The 16,618-nt window shown below is 31.4% G+C and overlaps 5 protein-coding genes and 1 non-coding gene across 8 annotated transcripts; 2 read left to right on the top strand and 4 right to left on the bottom strand.

The window, feature by feature from the left end:
* Nucleotides 1–196: 196 nt before the first annotated feature.
* LOC126856129 (putative helicase MOV-10) lies at nucleotides 197–5,782 on the top strand. Of its 2 annotated transcripts, XM_050604381.1 has the most exons (12): nucleotides 422–715; nucleotides 985–1,090; nucleotides 1,336–1,454; nucleotides 1,683–1,785; nucleotides 1,911–2,078; nucleotides 2,162–2,318; nucleotides 2,412–2,548; nucleotides 2,831–2,953; nucleotides 3,201–3,415; nucleotides 3,501–3,777; nucleotides 3,903–4,197; nucleotides 4,923–5,546. In XM_050604381.1, exons 2-12 carry the CDS (start codon nucleotides 1,062–1,064, stop codon nucleotides 5,244–5,246), a joined length of 1,947 nt encoding a protein of 648 aa, XP_050460338.1. In that variant the 5' UTR covers nucleotides 422–715; nucleotides 985–1,061; the 3' UTR covers nucleotides 5,247–5,546. The 2 variants fall into 2 exon arrangements, with proteins under 2 accessions (XP_050460328.1, XP_050460338.1); XM_050604371.1 differs by having other exon boundaries at nucleotides 197–715; nucleotides 1,336–1,785; nucleotides 4,923–5,782.
* Nucleotides 5,783–5,848: 66 nt separating this feature from the next.
* LOC126856238 (phosphatidylinositol glycan anchor biosynthesis class U protein) lies at nucleotides 5,849–8,041 on the bottom strand. Its single transcript, XM_050604578.1, has 4 exons — nucleotides 7,487–8,041; nucleotides 7,115–7,317; nucleotides 6,313–6,997; nucleotides 5,849–6,239 (listed from the first exon to the last, which is right to left on the bottom strand). Exons 1-4 carry the CDS (start codon nucleotides 7,614–7,616, stop codon nucleotides 5,986–5,988), a joined length of 1,272 nt encoding a protein of 423 aa, XP_050460535.1. The 5' UTR covers nucleotides 7,617–8,041; the 3' UTR covers nucleotides 5,849–5,985.
* A 400-nt stretch (nucleotides 8,042–8,441) lies between these two features.
* Nucleotides 8,442–8,548, bottom strand: LOC126859193 (U6 spliceosomal RNA). Its single transcript, XR_007688774.1, has one exon. It is a non-coding gene; the product is annotated as a U6 spliceosomal RNA (small nuclear RNA).
* A 1,404-nt stretch (nucleotides 8,549–9,952) lies between these two features.
* On the bottom strand, nucleotides 9,953–12,207 carry LOC126856245 (WD repeat domain phosphoinositide-interacting protein 4-like). Its single transcript, XM_050604590.1, has 7 exons — nucleotides 11,768–12,207; nucleotides 11,410–11,677; nucleotides 11,080–11,320; nucleotides 10,829–10,977; nucleotides 10,618–10,719; nucleotides 10,417–10,535; nucleotides 9,953–10,342 (listed from the first exon to the last, which is right to left on the bottom strand). The coding sequence occupies exons 1-7, from the start codon at nucleotides 11,811–11,813 to the stop codon at nucleotides 10,233–10,235; spliced, it is 1,035 nt and encodes a 344-aa protein (XP_050460547.1). The 5' UTR covers nucleotides 11,814–12,207; the 3' UTR covers nucleotides 9,953–10,232.
* A 253-nt stretch (nucleotides 12,208–12,460) lies between these two features.
* Nucleotides 12,461–13,901, top strand: LOC126856271 (splicing factor 3A subunit 2). The gene is made up of 2 exons (XM_050604654.1): nucleotides 12,461–13,186; nucleotides 13,285–13,901. Exons 1-2 carry the CDS (start codon nucleotides 12,641–12,643, stop codon nucleotides 13,561–13,563), a joined length of 825 nt encoding a protein of 274 aa, XP_050460611.1. The 5' UTR covers nucleotides 12,461–12,640; the 3' UTR covers nucleotides 13,564–13,901.
* Nucleotides 13,850–15,931, bottom strand: LOC126856302 (60S ribosomal protein L27a). Of its 2 annotated transcripts, XM_050604709.1 has the most exons (6): nucleotides 15,847–15,930; nucleotides 15,495–15,558; nucleotides 15,045–15,142; nucleotides 14,689–14,838; nucleotides 14,198–14,333; nucleotides 13,850–14,006 (listed from the first exon to the last, which is right to left on the bottom strand). In XM_050604709.1, exons 1-5 carry the CDS (start codon nucleotides 15,847–15,849, stop codon nucleotides 14,205–14,207), a joined length of 444 nt encoding a protein of 147 aa, XP_050460666.1. In that variant the 5' UTR covers nucleotides 15,850–15,930; the 3' UTR covers nucleotides 13,850–14,006; nucleotides 14,198–14,204. The 2 variants fall into 2 exon arrangements, with proteins under 2 accessions (XP_050460666.1, XP_050460675.1); XM_050604718.1 differs by lacking the exon at nucleotides 13,850–14,006 and having other exon boundaries at nucleotides 14,197–14,333; nucleotides 15,847–15,931.
* Nucleotides 15,932–16,618: the final 687 nt, after the last annotated feature.

Genomic DNA, 16,618 nt, shown 5'->3' on the forward strand with positions numbered 1-16,618 from the left:
CTAGCGGTAGCGGCATAGCTGGTTTACGAGTAAAGCGGGGAGCACACACTTTTGCATAAGCGCATAACCATAAGTATAAGGAAATTGATTGGTCCACAAATATATGCCTAACGAAATGAACCAATCAATTTCCTTATACTTATGGTTATGCGCTTATGCAAAAGTGTGTGCTCCCCGCTTAAGATTAAATTGTATTATGTTTAAAAACGCGCCTACATTATATAGAAATTGTTCATAACATACATAAATAAGGGCCAATTTCACCAACTCCGGTCAACTCTGGTTAGATTAATCGACGGTTAAAATTAGGGTGCCAACAGAAAATAAAGGTGAAGGAAAACCAAGCATTCTTATTATTTCAGTTACCACCCTGCCATCGGTTAATCTAATTGGACTTGGCCCTATTGTAATTTTTACTTTATTTCAAGATACACAATCGACTTTCCTATCTCTAGTTACATAAACTCTATGGAATAGCTATAGTCACATAACCCCTATAGTTTAGATTTCTTATACAATGTGTGTGGAAATCCCCTTTTTCATTTGATACGTTTTGATAAAAGAGAATTGTGAGACATGGAGATAACAAAGCAAAACGAAGTCGCATGGATTAGATTATAAATCAGTGCTTTGTTTGGTTCTTGTCAGCATTTATATAATTTTGAAATACTTCAAATATTTAACATATTCATTATTTTGCAAAGCGCGCATAAATGTAAGTATTTCATATATTGTTTACTTGTCCCTACACGTGGAATAGATAAGGTGTAAAAAAATATCAGTTATATTTCTCTTTTTCTCTAAGAATTTTACATGAATTAAATAAAAAAAAGATGTATTTTTCTTTTTAATATAAAATTTGCTACACAGTTTTTAACTATTTATATTACGATACTCCTATAAAAATTTATAATTATAATACAAATTTTTTTTTGTATATAATGTCTTTTTATTTTTTTTTCTGTTCTATGAAATGGCTTTTAGACTTTCAACTTGACGGATAATATATATCTTAATATATATTTCATCCAACATATTGAATATATATCTACTTTTATATTATGGCAAAGAATCAAAACCCAGATCCTGTGTAAGAAAAATTATATTACAATAGTATATAGTCTTTATAAATTTATTTTTTAGTGATTTTTATAATTTTAAAATATGTATAGCAAATATAAAGCTGCAACAATTTGACATTTTATATCTTACAATATTTTACATATTAAGAAAATTATTAGCATGTGATTCCATTTTATTAAATAATTTATATTTAAATTGTTAGATTAAGTTTAGTTAGGTATGTGTATGTAATAGAATTTGGTTATTTTTTAGGGATTGTACAACATTTGCATTAGCACAAATATTTAAGCCACCAATGATTACATTTCCACGTTACTTATCTCTTGCTTTACAAAATCATTTGGTGGAACACAATTCCCTTCCACAAAGATGTAACGATTATATGAAATGCATTAAGAGTTTGTCTAATATACAAAAAATAGATTATGATGATTACTTGATTATATTAAAAATATGTTTATATCTAGAACAGTTTGAATTAGATCGTGAAGTATATCGTCATAGATTGTTAAATCATAATGTTAAGAGTTCCAATTTAAAAGAATGTTTCATTATTAATGTGCCATCTCTGAATAATGGGAATTCTGTAATTGTACCAGATGATAAAGTGACTCTTTATGAAGCCATTTCAAAAAAAACAATTTGGGCTAAAATTATCAAAGTGACAGGAAACGAAGTAACAATACAACCACATTCTTCTAAGTAATTTTACAATTTTTTTATTATGTATTAATAGAGGAATCTATATTTATGATAATAATAATACAGTTATTTATAATAATAAATAAACATATTGATACACATTATTACTTTTTTGTATAATATAGAGATGCAGAAATATTCAGAGACAAACAAAAAAAGTTTAATATAAATTTTCGGAGTAGACATTGGCCATTAAGATGTTGTCATTATGCATTGATGATAATGTATCAAAAACGCAATTTGGTGGAAATTATATATCCCAAACTCAAGGCAAATAGTATAGATTTAAATGAGTGAGTTTTATAATTATATATTTCGTTATTTATATTTACATTGCTTTTTTCTCGCTACAATTTCAAATATATACATTATATAGCGACATAAAATGGATAAATACTAACATAGAGAAGAACAAAGAACAAAAACAAGCAATAAAAAAGATCTTGAATAAAACGGCATACCCAGCACCTTATATAATTTTTGGTCCTCCAGGCACTGGGAAAACAGCAACATTAGTAGAGACTATAAGTCAAGTACTTTGTTTATTTTTTGTATCTAACATTTAGTAAAAATAATATTTTATTTTCTTTCTTTTTTTATGTTTTTATGTTTTTAATTCTTAATAGATTGTGAAACATTATCCTATGAAAAATATATTGGTATGTGCAACATCTAACACAGCGGTTGATGAAATTACAAAGAGACTAATTGGAAATGTGCCAGCAAGCATAGTGTATCGAATGTATGCACCATCTAGACCATGGTAAAAGATTTGCTTTTATATTTTTGTTTATATTTTCTTTATTGCTAAAAATAATATAAGTCTAATATGATAAATTTTATATATATATATATATATATAACAATATTTTTGTATCAACAAAAGATCTATTCTTCTCTTACATCTGTTGTACATTCATATAATAATAATAAATTTTTTTAAGTAATTGCAGCATACATTATTTAAAAATAACAAGATATATATATATAATATATATATGTGTATGTGTTTTAAAGTAAATTTTCAATATTTGTTAAAAAACAGGGGAAATGTCGATGAAAAAATTCGGCCATGTACAAATTTTGTTGACAAAACTGCCATCTTTTTGCCAAAAGAGATACTGTTATTAAAAAGAATTATTATTACAACATTAATAACATCCATAAGGTATATATTCTTGATATAGGTTTCATTTTTCTGTATATAATATTTGAGCATGCATTTAAACACATATAAATAAGCATCTCTTTAATAATGTTAATGAAATTTTTATACAAGTAAAAAAGAAATTATCTTATATTTATAATTATGCATTGTTTATACATACATTATGGAGATACTTCACAACTGATATGTTTAGATTTTTACAATATGTAATATTTTACTCCACTTTTTTCTGTGTATTTTATTACAGATTATGTGCTGTGAATTTTCGAGAGAATCACTTTTCTTATATAATTATTGATGAGGCGAGTCAAGCGATTGAGCCAGAGATGTTGATTCCTCTAATGATAACAAATGGAAAATATGAAGATGAAAGGATTGAGTCTCAAGCACAAATCGTTATTGCAGGTGATCCGCACCAATTAGGACCTGTTGTTCGCGCCAAATGGAGCAAACATCTTTTTGGCAAGTTCATTCAAAATGATATTAAGTATCACACAATGTATATATTACAGAAGTAATTTCTTCACAATCTAATATCTCACAACAGGAATATCTATGTTAGAAAGATTAATGAATGATTGCGATCCATATAAGAAGCAGAATGGAAAATACAATCCAAACTATATAACGAAATTGGTTAAAAATTATCGTAGTCATGAAAAACTTCTATATGTATCAAATAAACAATTTTATTCTGAAGAATTGGAAGCCTGCGGAGGTGCTGATACACAAATTGCATTGAACTGGTCAAAGTTACCTAATAAAACATTTCCTATGATATTTCAAGAGGTTCTAGGCAAAGAAGAGAGATCTCTAACCCGAAGGTTAATTAACTTAAATATTATAAACATACATTTTACTTCACTTGGCTTAGCTTAAAGTGTTGTCAAATTATATTTTTATAATTAGCGATTGTTTGCAAAATTGTACAAGTATATTTAATTTGTAGTGTCTCTAACTCAGCTGAAGTACTAGTAGTGATACAATATGTGAAAATGTTGATTAATACAAAATTGGGAAAGCGCATGATAACGCCGAAAGATATCGGAATAGTAACGCCTTTTAAGCAACAACAGATTCAAATTATTAATCGTTTAGCAGAGATACAATTAGAAAACATAGCTGTGGGAACAGTTGAGACATTTCAAGGACAAGAACGAACTGTGATAATATTGTCAACAGTACGATCCAAAATCTTTGAACACGACAATATACAACATATTGGTTTCTTATCTAACTCAAAGGTATGTGAATCAATTTCATAATATGCGCGCGCTCGTACCAAGTATTTTACAATAATTATACAGGGTATCCCGCAACGTGATGTCCATATTGAAATTGTGTATTTTCTTGATGTAACTCTGAATCAAAAAATCTTAATACATATATGTCCTAAAATTGAATGTTTTAAAGTTATAGCAAAAAAAATGCTAAAGTAAATAAATAAATTGGCCTACAAGATTGGCATCTCCAGATCTAACTCCCATGGATTAGTTATTAGATAAAATAATAGACATTTATATAATGATATGGGTAGTGATGCAGGACTTTTTTTAAGTTCCATAACATCATACATAACAAAGAATAGAACTGTGTGTGGATCAAAATAGTGTCATTTTGAACAATTTATAAAGTAGTTAATTATTATTTAATATTATTATTATCTTCAACAAATAATACTGTTATTTTATACAATTTTGTTTTTGCATTATAACTTTAAAACAATCGACTTTAGGGCATATTATGATTTTTGATTTAGAATGACTAGGAATACACAGTTTCAAAATATCATGTTGCAAGATACCCTGTATATTATATAAATATATACATTATATGTTACATACATTATTTTATATTATATACTATTATATTTATATATTATAATATTACAGTTCTTTATTTATATATATATATATATAATGTTGCTGTTTTTTTTTCTCTCTTTTTTTTTTTTTTTTTCTTTTTTTAGAGATTTAATGTTGCTTTGACACGTGCAAAAGCACTTATGATAATAGTAGGCAATCCAAATATTCTTTGCACAAATGATAACTGGAAAGTACTTTGGGAATATTGTAAAAAGCATGGCGCATGTATCCCATTCAAACGATCCCCGTTAAAACCAAATAAAATTGCGAAATTAATAAGCGATTACGAAGCAGATATGAATACCGATGATAATAACGTATTAAATGCGACAAAAATATCTGTTACTGTAGAGCTTGGAAAGAACAAAAAAGAGGAATTATCAAATGTATTAGTGCGTGCAATGGAGAAAAAATTAACTTTAACATAGAAAAAAATATAGCTGATTGACAGATATATGGTCCTTAAGGACATTAATTGTTTTGGTTTATCGTGAGATATATGTATATCAGAATTTAATCTAGTATTTATATCTCGTTTCTTTAAGTACGTTATTCGAAATGTACATATATATATTAATGATCAGTATTAAGTATAATACATCAGAATTAAATTGCTTTTTAAATATGTAATAACTGTCTGATAATATCGAGTTTAATGACATTTATTTAAAAAAATTATATAAAAAATTTGTCCCTAAAAATATTTTTACGGATGATATTTTATACATATATGATATTGTATAAAGTATTTATAACTGAAATAGTATGATTTAATGTTGTATAATTAAAAGTTATATTATTGTATTATTATAGTGGCGTAAACAAAAAATTTTATATAAGATATTTTTAGACTGCTTTTTTTTGTACTATGATTTTATAATTGTAGAATTAATTTTTTTTATATTCGTGTTTTTTTTATTATGAAAAATATGCTTGTAACTGGGATTATAAGTCTTATCTGATCATTCTGATACTTTGTGAGAATAAGATTTTATAATGATAATACAAATGTAAAATTAATTGGCGCATATTGATCTGCTAAATAAAAACACTTTTTGTAAAAAACTATTTATTCTTATGAAACAAATGCTTCAGAAATATTGTATTACTTGGTATCATTGTTCATCGACAAAAAGTATTATAAATATTTGAAAAAGCATCTTATTTTTATTCAAGTAGCAATTTAGCCTCATTTCCATTAACCTTCTTATTGATACCATGTTGAATTGCGAACTCGTGTTTCACACTGGCGAATAAGATATCTGTAAGAAGGAAGATTTGTGCTATGGCGAATGCCAGAGTTACCCCGAAATAGAAATTTGCATTCGCCGATCTGGAATATATCCACTGATGCCACACGGTCGGCGCAAATACTGTGCAAAATAGTAGAAAACAACCTACAATAAATCCCTGTTGCATATCTGGAAAAAAGCAAAGTTAGGATTAGAAACAATCTGTGTCAATGATTTGAAAATGGCTTTTTTTTTTACTTACGTTGAAACAAATGCTTCCACAAAGGTAGTAGAGATATATAAAAGCCGACGTCTCCTATACAAGGATAGGACTTAAATATGGCAGCTATCGCTAAATAGGAAAACGCTAATAACATCGGATCGCGACGTAATCGCAATGCTAGCGGGACTATGTACAATAAACTGACGTTTATTTGAAAGGACGCAATGAAGAGCCATCTAAAATGCTCAAACATCTCTGTAAAGAAATACCAGTATAGTCCGATATTCGGACGTAAGTCGGGAACCATCAGTATGAAGCCGATCGTGCTCCGTAGAAACGACCAGCTTCCCATGATGTTGTAGGAAATGATGAATAAAGCAGTTAAGACACTCATAAATATGATTAACATTGTAATGATACTGGTCCTTCTATTTCTTGCCGGGCTGGCAACGTAAATGGTTGCGGGTACCATAAGCGACATAGGATAGAGTCCTTGCAAGGTCAGTAGCGCTATCGAAATACAACTCCAGAACATGGAACGTCTCGTCATTGATACTAGTGCGATCGAATAGAGTAGATTCGTAAAAACTGTCGTTGTTAGGCCGACGCAGTTTAATATTATATAAGGATTAAACAGATACCCTGCAGAAACATACAGAGCAGATGTGCCAGAAATATCAATAGATTTCCTATCATCTTCCTTTCCCTCTTTCCTTTTTGTTGCCTGTAATATGTACAAATAGAAATGTAAATATTATATACCTTTTTAATTGATCATTGTGAACATAAAAACATTTAAACTAAATTCCAAACACAACTGTCATCTCAATGCTAAACTGACCAGCTCAATAGCATAGCGCTTCGCAGTAAGGGCGAGGCACAGAGCAGTTGTCAAATCAGTAACAACAAACAGTAGAAATAATGCCCATTGAGATAAATACTTCTGTATAAACTTAAAAACGTATAAGCCTATTGGGGTCTCATGGAACAGGTCTCCTTCATAAGGATCTATGCCGAATTCATATAAGTAAACTCCCTCAGTCACTGAAAATCGACGAGAATTAATGTTATAAATCGCTGCCGTGATAAAAATCGGCCCCTCAATCGATTAAAATAAAAAAATTTGTGCTAAATATTTTCTTGAACGCGCGCAAAACAAAATTATATTCTTTCTATATTTGTAAACTCTGATATATATAAAAAATCAACTAACCTCTCTTCCAAGAGTTTAGGGCGGTTGATACCTCGACACGATTGCCGATGATCTTTTGATATTCAGAGTTCATTAACAGTAATCTAATAGTACCGGCCAATGCGAAATTTGACAACCACTTCCTCGACATGTTCTCCTTTTTTTCCTTCGCGATTCTACACTGCGATCGATTCACATTTATTATTTATTCGCGAATATAACCTGTCAATGAAGCGGCACTGCTGTTCGCATACTTTCTTAGAGGGCTATCGTTATCGATAAACTGTCACACTGTTGAGAAACAATTTTTCGGCTTAATCGTTACTTATGTGCGTTCCCCGAGATCATATTTATCTTAGATCATGATGTTTCTTAAGAAAATCACACATGCGGCGACGAGACCGAAACACCGTCAACATTTCTCTTTTGACATTTTCAAACACACTAATATGAATTATGGACTAATAAAAAATCTAGTGCTTAATAAATTATAGTGGATCGGTAAAATTTTATAATATATAATTTGAATCGCAGATTCCTCTTGTATAAGAAAATTTCGCGCAATTCGTGCATTTATTTTTAAAATTAATCCATTCATGAAAAAAACATGTTCAATCGACACTTGCGAATAATATATCAAATATTTATTTCTCGAAAGTCTCGATATATAATAAAGTATTTTTATAAATTCTCTATAAAAAATTAATATCGTTATTTTTTTTTATAATAAAAATTCTCTCTTTTAAAATTTATATAAAAATATAATTTAAAATATAAATATAATTTATTCTGTGATAATTTCTCTGTCTTTGTTTTTTCCTTGCTATTTGCTGTGCTATATATTTTTAATACAATAATATAGAAAATTCAGTTATAAAAAAATAAACTTAATGTATTACGTAGAAAAATAAATGATTTGCACTTTGTTATATTGCTACTGTTATAATATTAATAATTATTTAAATAATGGAAAGCAAAAAATGTGGAACGCTTCACGATTTTGCGTGTCATCCTTGCGCAGGGGCCATGCTAATCTTCTCTGTATCGTTCCAATTTTAGTATATGTACTGCCGAAGCAAGTACAATTGACGGTTTCGAAGAAGTATCTTATATGATGAACATCGTTATAAGTGTACTTGCGAGAAACTTGTAAAATCGATTCACCATCTAGCGGCATTGAATCATAGCAAAGAGGAGTGACCTGGTCTATAAACGAGATCTTGGGAGCTTACGGTTCTTGAAACGAGGTAAAAATTACAAAAGTGAACAGATTTACTAGATTTCAACAAATGAAATTGTAGATATTCTAGTGAATTTCCCCACTTTTGTATTTTTCACGTTTTGAGAACCGTAAATGCCGGTCTACAATAGGTGATTTAAATCCTAAGCCTTATGACTTAAGCTCTAAACTGTGACATATTTCCGGTCCTAAACATTTCTCGCGCTGCCTTAAGCCCTAATCTACTTGAGGCTAGGATCAATGTAATTTCTTTCTTAAAACAAAGACTAAATCTTAAATAATCTTATTGTAGACGGGCACTAATAGGCTTCCTTGATTGATCTTTTAGGGCCAATTTCACAACCTTTGGTTAAGTTAACCGACGGTTAAAATCAGCAGGATGGCAACAGAAAATAGAGGTGAATAAAAACCAAGCATTCTTATAATTTCAGTTGCCACCCCACCGTCGGTTAATCTAACCGAAGGTGGTAAAATTGGCCCTTAATTAACCAATCAGGACCAAAAGGAATCTTTTGATCAATTAAACGTTATTTTACTCTACGAGTAGAATGTCTATATATTATATTTATATGGTTAACTCTTAAGCTTTTTCCTGATCATAGATTATAACCTCAAAAATAAACACGAGATTTCCAATATAATATGCAACAGTTTTTGCACAAATAAAACTCTGGATTATTTAATACAATATAATTGCCGCAATAAGAATTAATGTAATATCTTTTTGTGGCGATATTATGGTTTAATCAATAGTATGTGTTTTTTAGATTAGATATGTAATCAAATGGAAACAAATGGAATGTTTGATTTTCCATGATAGAGACTTTTCTATTTATGCTTTAAATTAATTTATATATTCAAAGCTCTCATACACCTTTGCATACATAAACTGGAAAGCTATGCGATTGAGAGGATGGAGATATGGTGTATTTGTCGGTGGATTTGTTGGACTCATAGGTGTATGTTGTTATGCTTCCATGATCCGACCTATGATAAATCCTGAGCCATATAGTATGCATGTCCTTTTTTGAAAGTATTATTAGTTATCAGTATTAATTATTGTAACATGCAATCTATTTTTTTCCAGAGAGATATAGAGAACGAGCCTTCTCTTCAGACAAATGGAGATAAATTATTCAATAAAATTTACTCGAAGGTTCCTATGAAATCAGAGTCATATATCTTATGTAAAATTTTTTTTTGTTCAGAAAAGCTAGGTGAAAAATAAAAAATAATTACACGGGCTGTTTGTTGTACAAAATATATGTCCATTAATATTTATTAACTCTATGTAATTATGCAAAGCACATAATATCATAAAAAAGTTGAAAGTCACACATGAATCATCAATTTTTTCATGACTTGTGTACATTTTGCATAATTGACTTGATTACCTATATACCTGTACAATTATCACATACAAGAAATCTCGTTTGCAAACCGACTAGAGAAATTTCATTGCTTCAAGTACTGTTTTATAACGATAATAATCTTGTATTTATTCATAAACGCGCGATAAGTTTTATGTTAAAAATCTTCGTCATCGCACACATCGAGAAATACATCGAATGCTTGTCGATTGCAATTGCCTTCTGCAGTAAAGATATATTTGTGAAATGTTCCATCCATACATATGGCTGAAATGAAGAGAAAAATAATAGGAAACAAAGCACATATCAATAAATAAATTTTTTTTCCATATAAAAAATACCTATCACAGAATTATGCATGCCAAATGCGCAAACACACGCGCACTCTGGAGGTACCGTGAAAGTAGCTAGTGCCCATTGACTTTCGATATAATTACCAAGAAAGCCCATATTCGAAAAACTAAAAACAACGATAACATAAAGTTATTTTATGTCACATGGTGAAAACGACTATTCGTTCGCTCGTAAAATTATGCACATACGTGGATCTTCGGTTCAAACTGGTATTTTTCAGAGCAAATATGTGTATTGTCCCCTTGTCGCTCGAGACGCACAAAAATTCCGAATCTCTACTAAAAGTTATACTAAAAAAAATATCGATTATTAATAAAATAAAAAATATTAACTATCGCTAAATGTTAAGCTTATAATGCTAACTTATCGCATGATGATATTAATGTCATTTATACTGACCAATAGAGCGTAGCGGGATCCGCACCGCGCCTCAATTCGACTAATAAGTTTCTGCGCACAGAATCCCATACTCTGATCAAAGTTCCCTGAACCGATGCAGTAGCGATCATGGTCCCATTTCCGTTAACTGCCAGACACGCCAGTGCACCCTGTTGTTATTACGAGAGAAATGTATACATGAGAATGTTAATAGAGAACGATAATAAACAAAATAAATGAAACAATGTTCGCGTTATTAATTGTTAAAGTACCTGATGTGCGGAGAGAGTGATGGGAGCACTCGAACTTCCAGCCTCAGTGGCAGCGAGATCCACCAATTGTATGCTACCAAGTTTGTGGCCAGGAAAAGCTAGTAGCTGCCTTTGCGCTGTTGCAAACGTCGCAATTTCCACCAAACCCATCGGATTATCTCTAGTTTCGAGCGTCAACAGTCTTCGAATAGGCGTGGGAAATGAAAAGACGTGAATTTCTCGTTGTAGCGCTACCACCATTCTACGATGCAAAATCATTCCTACATAATTAGACATCTTTTTCTCCTTTTGTATCACAAGAAGAAATATGTGGTATGTCCAAAAACTTACTTATCTCTTCGCAATCGGACTGCTTTGATTAAACTGGTGAAAGTAACCTCCATGACAAACTTCTTCGATAGATCATCATAAATTAAGACAGTGTTATCGGCAAATTTCGCACGATTTCCACCACCTACCACAGCGATCACATTTGTCCTCCAGAGCATCTCCGCCATGGAGATGCTTCCCATAAAATCATTATCAAAATGTGCCTTCTCGACTAATGGTTCGACATTGTAAATTCTCAACCCAGATTCCATGCAACAAGTAAAACATCCTATCGAAGAGAAAAATAATGTCAATGAAAAGATTGTATGCCATAGTGTTTAAACACACTTCCTCCCGTTAAAAAGATTAAGAAACTCACCTTGATCCTGATTAAATCTTAAGCTATGAATGCCCTTCGCAGCCATAACTCTCGATAATTTGCGTTGAAATAACAATAGAGCATGTAATGGTTCTATTAATAATCTTGATATTTTTTTTTCTCTCTTCAGGAAATAGAATCGATTTTTAACAACAATTTAAACATTAAATGCATGATATATTAAGATTAAATCGTGCTATGATTAAATCTAGTCGAACCTCGTTTCCATTATTTATCAACAAGTATGCTTCCTCATAACAATAGCAGATGCAAATGAGCATAGAGAAACACGATGAATTTGTCACGCTTGAAAGAAGATGTCATGCTTACGTTGGATTGCAAAATTGTCCAAACTCGAGATTACATAGGATTTTACCAATAAGAATAAAGAAATTCTATCCGTTCAATCCTGAGTGGTCAAATTTTCTCCTACATCTCGTTTTTTAAAAGCGTGGTTCGATGCTACAAACTGATAATTATATGTTACTTATATTACACTTTCTGCAGTTTGGGTAATAAAATATTTTGCAAAGAAAAAAAAAAAGATGAAAAGATACATAAAGTTTAGTTTGTCGAGGAACATATTTTACGATATGAAAAGAGAAAATATCGCGGTACCCGATCAATCCAGAATTTGTCCAAAGGAGCCAATCAAGTACGAGGTTTCAATACGTTAATGTGCCCATCTAATGATGATCATTAAACACGGTTGTAACAAATAGACAACGAATAAAGGATTGTAGATTGTAGTGCATCATAACCGTGTTATACGAGGTTATTTATATTTACATTTCTGTTTGGTGCAGTTGTTTTCGCATTTTACGAAGAACGATTTTCGAAGAAATCTCATCTCCTCATTTTAAGTGATCGAGAATGGATTTCCAAAATCGTCCGGGTGGCAAAACCGGCGGCGGCGGGGTCGCCTCCTGGTCCGAGAGCAACCGCGACCGCCGAGAACGGCTCCGTCAGCTCGCCCTGGAGACTATCGACTTGAACAAGGATCCGTATTTTATGAAGAATCATCTGGGCTCGTACGAGTGCAAATTGTGTCTCACCTTGCATAATAACGAGGGCAGTTACCTGGCGCACACGCAGGGTAAGAAGCATCAGGCTAATTTAGCCAGGAGGGCCGCGAAAGAGGCTAAGGAAGCACCGCAGACCCTAGCGCCGGAGAAACCCCGAGTCGAGCCTAAGAAATTCGTAAAGATCGGTCGACCCGGTTATAGAGTTACGAAGCAACGTGATCCGGAATCTGGCCAGCAGAGTCTACTGTTTCAGGTAGATTATCCGGAGGTGGCGGACAATGTAATACCGCGGCATAGGTTTATGTCCGCCTACGAGCAGAGAGTCGAACCACCTGATCGCAAATGGCAATATCTGCTGTTTGCAGCTGAACCATATGAAACTATCGCCTTCAAAGTAAGCAATCGGAAAACCTACCTCCGAACATTCTAAAGAAAATTCTTCGTTCCTCATTAATGAAATTGAGTCTTTATATCGCTTATAACAATTTTCAGGTACCCAGCAGAGAAGTGGAAAAGGCGGAAGGAAAGTTTTGGACTCACTGGAACAAGGATACGAAACAATTTTTTCTACAATTTGCATTCAAGAATGAGAAACCGTCCGTGGGCAAAGTACCACCGCCGCCGGTTCCTTTGATAAGACCGGGACTAAGTTCGATGGTACCTGTTCCGCCGCCTCCTCCTAGACCACCCATGTTTAATCCGGTACCACCTCCACCAGCTCTCCTAGCGAGTGGGATGCAAATACCTCCTCCACCACCTCATATAGCATAATGCATTTGATACAATTCGAATAAATTTTTTTTATTAATAAAAAGTTTGCGCGTATTATCTTTTCAAGAAAAAAATGCATTTGTGTAATTACATAAAATCATATATATGATCTTATGTCCATTTTTTTCTTAGATTTTTAAAAGAAAATAATTGTTTATATATTTCTATCAACATGTAAAAGATCAAACATCTATTCGATATTTATGCAAAAACTGTATGTAATATATTTAAATGTATATAATATCTATAAAAATGAGACAACTTATGAGACATAAAAAAACATGAGTCTTTAAAAAAAATTTTTATTTATCATTGAAATATATATTCGTTTCCATAAATTACTCTTAACATCTTCACATTTTTCTTATATTTTTATAAAATTTTAGTATAAGTTTAATATAAGTTGTATTAATAAGAGTGTACTTATGGAAATGAGCCTTATCCTGGAAGCAAAGAACATAAATTAGTATTTTGATTATATTGGTTCTTTGTAAGATATTTCACACAAATGATTCATTTAGAATGCAACTATTTACACAAACATTACATTTTGTGAAATGTTTCAACACTTTCTAGTCCGTCTATTACAAAATCATAAACAATGAAGCAAGAATAAAAAAAGAAAAGAACATACTCAATGATTACGCGCACAAGACGCACGCGCCACCAACCGCCTTAATTTTATCTTCTGCCCGTTTACTGAAAAATTTGGCCTTTACTATAACAGGCTGCTTAGGAAGGCGTCCTTTTCCCAAGAGTTTGTAGTATCCCTGAAAAGATTAACATTGATTCAATATAAAATCTGTAATGTTAAAATGTGTGTATTTTTAAAGTATTTTAAATTTTAAGTATAAGAGATATTTTAATATCTCTTTTAAAATATTTGCAAGAAATTGATCAGAAAGCAACAATCCACACAAATGTAAGTGTTGTACAGCACTTTTAAGACCGCCCGTTGCAATTTCATCATATATATTGTAGGCAAATTATTGCCAAATATTCATAAAAGTAGAGAAAATAAAATATATGTATATGTATATGTATATATATATATATATATATATATATATGTATATGAGATATGTACATATAAAAAAAGTTAAAGTTAAAAAAATTTTGACTCACCGCTTTTACTAGGTCTATGACAGGTGCTTTGCCCTCGACATCTTTATATTTCAATCTCGTCTGTTCAGAGACAAGAGTCCATAATTTGTCTAAATTCATAGTAGGGCACCATTTAGTATTACGTCGCAGATGGTAGTTTCTCATACCAAGCTGTAAGATAAAACAAAAAACAATTAGAGATATGACACAAAGTATGAGCCTGATAACAGATTTTACAAACGAAAAATTACTCAGATTATAGAATCTAATCATTGTAGTTCATTTCGCCGGTGAAATATTAAATTCTCATCATTCAATATAAACATAGCAACACACTTCTGTTACAAATTTGGAACATCCTGCAGAAATATTTTTACCTTTCCAAAGTATCCAGGATGGTATTTGTCGAAATTGATTCGGTGGTGATGCATGCCACCAGCGTTACCGCGACCACCGGGATGCTTCCTGTGCTTGCCTGAAGAATACAAAGAATATTATAAAATAATAAACTTTAAATTTAATTATGTAATATTGAAAAAAAAGAGCTTGTATATATTATTTTCATCAGAAATTGACTCCTGTGATAAGAAGATGAAAGATTATATGCGAAAAATCGGCAATCTTTATTTCAGGAGTATTCAATCACAGAATATTGCATACCTCGAAGAAACATTTTACATTACCAAAAATATAAATTTTCTCTTTTTCATATTTAAAATAAATATCAAATGTATTTTTATCACAACTTTTATTATATATTTTAATTTACTTAATGCATTTGCGACACACATGAATGCTTACAAAAAATTGTACGGGGATGAACTCACCAACGCGGCCGTGACCATGGCTCACGTGTCCACGTAGCTTCCTGGTCTTCTTCTTGTGTGTTGACTAAAAAAATACAATAAAAGCGTGTATATAAGTGGCGAGACATATTACGAGCCATTAGAATTATTGCTTATATCGAGAATAGCGTTAACGCGATGTTTTGAGGTTATTCTTCTCCAACACGACACAAATGAATATTGTAACATTTTTTTTTCGAAAGCGTAATAATCAAAGAAAATTATCCTCAATATTGTCGATCATCTGTTTATCGTAAGTAAATCGTGAACATAAGAATGATGTCGTCGATATCGTTGGATTATTAGAGACGTAATACAACGTGAAGACACTCACCATCTTGACGAAGTGAAGGAAAAGGTAGAATACACGCAATTAATTCTATGCTCTCCCTTCTCCCATTTCTGAGCTGCGTTCGGAAACTACCCGTACACAAACGTCGTTCCATCTTTGTTATTTACTGAAAGTTAAACAAAGATAGAACGACGCTCGTGCATACTGGATGGTGTTTTCGAACGCAGGTCAGGAGTAAGCAATCGCAATGGCCGCGTTCAGCAAAAAAGAAAAATCGGTAGCAATTAAATGTGATTGGTTCTTATTTTTAAAACCAACAAATCAACATTGAGTATTGACAAGACGATAACTGAGCGCTTTCTCTGTCAAATGCGATCAATATTATCCTATAGCAAATCAAGGTCAGAATTAAGAAGAGACTTGTATATCTTTGAATAAGTTCTCTGCCTTTCTTTACATATACTGAACTAAAAATATTTTTCATCAGATATTTGTTGAGCATTTTCTGGTCAACTCAACGTTGATTTGTTGGTTCTAAAAGTAGGAACCAATCACATTTGATTGCTATCCAATGGTTGTATCTTCTGAACATACCCAATATAACGATAAAAAAAACTGGATGACGTAATTGTATTCACATTTTTAATAATTTTCTATTTCTATTTTCCAGAGGATCAAAATTAAATTGACTTTCTATTGTAATTGTCATAAAATAATTATGAAAAATATGAAACAATCTCTGCAATGCAGTAAAAAAACATTTCATTTGCTATTTTAAAAAATTCTAGACAAAATTGAGATAATTGCTGCATTG

This window comes from Cataglyphis hispanica, chromosome 2 (genome assembly GCF_021464435.1).
Source record: "Cataglyphis hispanica isolate Lineage 1 chromosome 2, ULB_Chis1_1.0, whole genome shotgun sequence".
Classification (NCBI taxonomy): domain Eukaryota; kingdom Metazoa; phylum Arthropoda; class Insecta; order Hymenoptera; family Formicidae; genus Cataglyphis; species Cataglyphis hispanica.